At 35.7% G+C, this 5172-nt stretch overlaps 1 protein-coding gene across 2 annotated transcripts; it reads right to left on the bottom strand.

The window, feature by feature from the left end:
• Positions 1-1884: 1884 nt before the first annotated feature.
• Positions 1885-4341, bottom strand: LOC132059695 (uncharacterized). Of its 2 annotated transcripts, XM_059452396.1 has the most exons (7): positions 4127-4341; positions 3921-4038; positions 3776-3819; positions 3186-3296; positions 2992-3084; positions 2796-2902; positions 1885-2300 (listed from the first exon to the last, which is right to left on the bottom strand). In XM_059452396.1, the coding sequence occupies exons 1-7, from the start codon at positions 4207-4209 to the stop codon at positions 2167-2169; spliced, it is 690 nt and encodes a 229-aa protein (XP_059308379.1). In that variant the 5' UTR covers positions 4210-4341; the 3' UTR covers positions 1885-2166. The 2 variants fall into 2 exon arrangements, with proteins under 2 accessions (XP_059308379.1, XP_059308380.1); XM_059452397.1 differs by lacking the exon at positions 3186-3296.
• Between the last annotated feature and the right edge of the window lie 831 nt (positions 4342-5172).

Raw genomic sequence — 5172 nt, 5'->3', positions numbered from 1 at the left:
GTAACAATCCCCCAAGACTTGTGACGAAATTAGTTTTAAAGTTATGACACAATTTATACCGAGTCATCACGATACGTCACGACTTGTGACAAGGCAAAGTTTCTCCCATCTTCATTTCTTCAAAGTTAGTTTCAAAGTTACAACACAATTTTTACTAAGTCTACTCATTCTTCATTTCATTTAAAATAAAAATAAACATTATCCAGTTGCAATTTATCTTGTCGGAGTACATGTTAGCTTGCCAAAAGCAAAAGCAAGAACCTTACAAATTTGAAGGCACTCTTCCAAACATTTCAAACTTTCTTGCTAGTCATTACTTTTCACCATTTCTCTTCCCCTAGTTATACCATCCAAGACCTTTGCTCAATCACCCGAGCTCCATTTCGACCTGATGTACTTCCCCATGTTCTCGTAACAGAATAACTACGGTAGCATATGAAGCTCGAAGAGCTTACCAATAGTCAGTGGCGGAGCTAGGATTTTCACTAAGGTGGTTCAGAATATAAAAAAGTAAACACGCAAAGGCCAAGGAGATTTAACATCTACTATATATACACATAAAAATGATTTTAACCTGGTATATATAGTGTAATTTTTCGCTGAAGGGCGTTCATCCCCTTCAATCCACTAGGCTCCGCACTTGCCAATAGTTCCATGACCTTGTAAGGCAGCTGTCCATCTACGTTGGCTTTCTTATTCCAGCACTAGCTTTTCCTTTTAATTATGCTTGAACTAAACCATAATATATGCTACTTGTTTTCAATGTCTTTCCAGCTGAAGCCTGTGATTACAATAGGAGTAGATGCTTGTGAGGTTGAAATGCTAACCACAATGAGCCAAGAGATACGATCCTAGTTCCATCAAATAGATGCATGTTGTCCGGGCGGTGCTAGAGCTTTGCCTATGAGTATGGCAGAATCCAAAAGCTTTAGCTCAAACTCTATCTTTGTGTTTAAAGATTCACTTAATATGTATAGATAATTTATCAAGAACCCAGTAAGCTATATTTTTAGAATCCAGAACCCATAAGCTCTAAATCGCTTCTGCATGTTGTAAAGTTGAAGTAATTGGGGTAAAAACAAAGGATAGCCCACTAAATTGTCTAGTTCTTTTTCTCTTTTGGATTTTTCATATGAATGTATGGTGAAGTAAACAGGTGAAAAGAAGGTATAGAGCCTGTTTGGATGGGCTTAAAATAAGCGGCTTATAAGCTGAAAACAGCTTATAAGTCAAAAAGAAATAAGTTGGGGTAGGCTAACTTTTTTTTTTTTGGGTTTATAAGTTCGTTTTCACTTTATAGCCTTACTTTTAGATAATTTAAGCCAAATGGGTTTGATTATTTTTGGACTTATTTTATCTTGTGAAAATGATTTTAATTTGGTACTCAAACACTCAAAAAATTTGTAAAACAATTTATAAGCAACTTATAAGCCAATCCAAACGGGCTCATAGTCCACTAATTTTACTAGTTCCTTTTTTTTTTTTTTTTTTTTTTTTTTTTTTGATGTGAGTGTCCAGTGACGTACTCGGGGTAAAAACAAGGGATAGCCCACTAATTTGTCTAGTTCTTTTTCTTTTCTTTTCATTCTTCTTTTTTTTTTTTTTTTTTTTTTTTTGGATTTTTCATATGAATGTACATTGTATTTTCAGAGTGAGTTTACTACATAGCAACTGTAAATATCAATGTCTATCTTTTAAAGGTGGTCAATCGGCCTCTCTTTTCGCCCATTGAACAATGTACCATTCTATTTGAATCACACTGGCTACCTACCACTCATTTACAAGCATTCTATGGATAAAGAGAGAGAATCTGTGACTGACCCTAGATAAATCTGTGACTGACCCTAGATATTTGAAGTACAATTGTGCGAAGGCGCATACAAGTTACAGAACTTTCATATGAATGTTAATCCTATTAAAATTGCTCAAACCCTCTTGACATTCACCAAATTTCAATGAACTTGTCAAAATATATTTGGCTGAGACTCGTAATATTATCAGAGACGAATAACAACGACACTAGCTTTTTCTGAATAGATGCTGGTTCAGCATAAAAAACTCAATGAAATAAAATTTATCTTTGGACCTCTAGAGATGTTAATATAAGAGCTAACTTGATGAAAATTCGAAGATAGACATACTGAAACCTCTATGAGAGAAAAATACTCATTCATCTGATTGCTCTTCATCTTCTGTAATACCTTCATATACCAAATACTGAAGAGCTATGGAGTATTTTGCAGATTTGGCAACACCCAAGTTGCTGCCACTCCTAATAAGATATGATCCGAAGCCATCCCCTTCCATATGAAAAATCAAATATTTCTAAGATAGTAGAATTAAAGGTAAACACTAAACAGAAAGCAACTCCAACTCCAATTAATAAAACACAACCATTAGCTAAAAAGCAAAACCAATCAACCAAAAGGGTGTGTTTGGTATGGAGGAAAATACTTTCATGAAATATTTTTCAATTTTCCCATGTTTGGGTGGTCAAAATGTTCTTTAGGAAAGCAAGTTCCTTAAAATGAGGAAAATGACTTCCCTAATGAAAGTAGGAAAAACAAGTTTCATAAGTGACATTCCAAGTTCATTGTCTCCTCCTTTACCAACACCCCCATCCCCAAGCCCACCCCATCCCGCCCCCATAGTGTTTTACTAGATTACATATAAGTGCTCTTAGGATAATATGTTTTTGCTTAGTTACCAAACACCAGAAAGTAAGTACAAAACCCACATGTTTTCCAAGAAAACATTTTTCTACATACCAAACACACCCGAAAGTAGCAAATTACCTTTGATTGTGTAAATAGAGGAGACCCATCTCTTGTAAATGTATAGCAACCTTGGGGAGTCACCAGTATGGGTATCAGAGAGTAGAAGCTGACATGGCCCCTTTTCACTAAGGAAGAATATATTTTGATATCAAAACCAGCAAGAGAACACTATAAAATGTGCACCAAATTAATATTCAAGGGGCAGTTCACTCACTTAGCATGCATAATGGCATTACGACATAGGGCTAATACCCGAACCATCGCCAAATCCCTTCCTCGAGTATTATTGTATCTCTCTTGGCAGTTCCTGAGTAAGATTTAGAAATATGCATACATAAAAATGATGCTTTATTACTGTCATGTAGTAGACAAAAAATGGTTTTAGGTGATTGGCTAGAAATGAAGTACCCTTCATCGAAAAAATCAGCAAAATCATCAATGATAACTGAAACTGGAGCAGGATCATGCATATGGAATGCAGCAAAGTATTTCTTAATTCCTTCCTCGTCATCTATATACCTACAGCATTAACTTATGTCACATTGAAAACCCCATAATTTTTGCAAATTAGATAAGCAGCAACTAGTTAATGGTAAAAAACACACCTGAACTATCATGTTTTCGCGAGTTTCACACCCCAACTATCAGTTGTTCCTTTTTTCTACCTATCACCATCTATGTATTAAACACACTTACTTAGTTGAGTAGATGGTAGAGAAAGGGAATAACTGATAGTTGGCCTAGTCAGCTTCTAAGGCGTGTTTTAATACATAGATGGTGGTGGTTCAGAAAAGGAAACAACTGATTGTTGGCTCAGTAAGCTTCGAGGTGTGTTTTAATACATGGATGGTGATAGTTCAGGTAGAAAAAGGAAACTGATACTTGGTGTGTGAAAGTCGCGAAAAAGAAAAAGTGATAGTTAAGGTATGTTTTTAATCAGTAGCTTAGAAAACTAGTAATATGAGGGCAGTGGAAAAGAGCAAAGTATAAATACTTACTTCATCTGAATACGGTTAATAACATCAGAGGATGGATCAATTCCCTGAAAATATCTCCACCCACTTAAGAAGGCGTTTGTTCTGGGAAATTATTTTTGAAATATTGGCAATTTGCTAAAATTAGGAAGAAATATATAAAATTTACCTGAGCAAGATAAGGGGGTTTAGTCTCCAACTTACGACGGTTGCAAATGAAGACCGCATTACCGTCATTCCCAGTTGCTGAGTTAATTGCGAATTGGAAAGCTAAAGAGGTCTTCCCTCTTACAATAATTAATCATTTAGAAGTAAACAATTTTAAACTTGGATGAAAGGAAGAAAAGAAAAAGGAATATTGTAAAAGGCACTTACGAAGAGGGAGGGCCAGAAAGGAGGAGAAGGGGGTCATTGCTGTGAAAATTAAATTGCGGAAGCGGTAAGAATTTCTCCAACATTTTATTGCAAGAAGTGCTGATTTGTTAGTAGTTAACGGAAAGCCATGAGACGCTCTTAAGCCCTGCTGACCAGTGAAATACCAATAGGGTCTCCCTATCGAGCTTAATCAAGTTTGGGGTCCTTTGGTTTAGAAGACATACCTGATTTTGGAGCTAATTGTGTGGTGTTTGGAGTTTAACTAGAAATATTAAACTCGTTCATAAACATTGCTGAAATCTGGTTAGTGATGCTACTTGGAATTTGAAGAGGTGGTCATGGTGACGTAATGGTGGCAATGACAATGAAGGGAAAGGAAATTTTAGCTGTAAAAGAACTAATAGAGGGGACGAGTAAAATGGGCTAGGGGTGTTGAGGTGGCATGTCACCTCATAGAATGTTAGGGCCACATAGGATTGACAACTTTAACGGAGGAAGGGTATATTTGGACCCAAAGTATAACAAGAGTTATATTTGGCCCTTTTCCGAAGAAAAAAAACTCAAAGTGGAGGGAATGGGTCGGGGTCGGGTTAAACAGACGAGTTTCTAAAGGAAATGAGTATTTAAAAATTGGGGATGAGTCATTTAATTCTGAGCTTGACATGTGTCTCTCCGTGAAAATTAAGGGCAAATTTGTGTCAAAGTATAATGAGGGGTATATTTGAATCGAAAGTATAACAGAAGGGGTATATTTGGATTCAAAATATAACAAGGGGTATATTTAACTCTTTTCCAATAGTACCGGGGTATATTGACCTTTTTCCGGATCCCAAAAATTTTAAATATTTATTTTTAATCTAAGATAACAAAAATAAGCCATAAGGCTTGTGCTTATAAGTCATAAGCCTTGTACATCCAAACAAGCTCTTAGTTTTTTATTTTTCAAGTTTTCAACACAAACATAATGATCGAGGTCAGGCAATTTTTTTTTTCAAAGAAAAAATTGGAATCAAATTAGTCTTTCGGTAGGTTGGAAAGTCAGTATG

Source organism: Lycium ferocissimum, chromosome 6 (assembly GCF_029784015.1).
Source record: "Lycium ferocissimum isolate CSIRO_LF1 chromosome 6, AGI_CSIRO_Lferr_CH_V1, whole genome shotgun sequence".
Taxonomy (NCBI): Eukaryota; Viridiplantae; Streptophyta; class Magnoliopsida; order Solanales; family Solanaceae; genus Lycium; species Lycium ferocissimum.
Note: the sequence above shows the minus strand (reverse complement) of the source record. Positions and strands in the feature narration are given on the sequence as shown.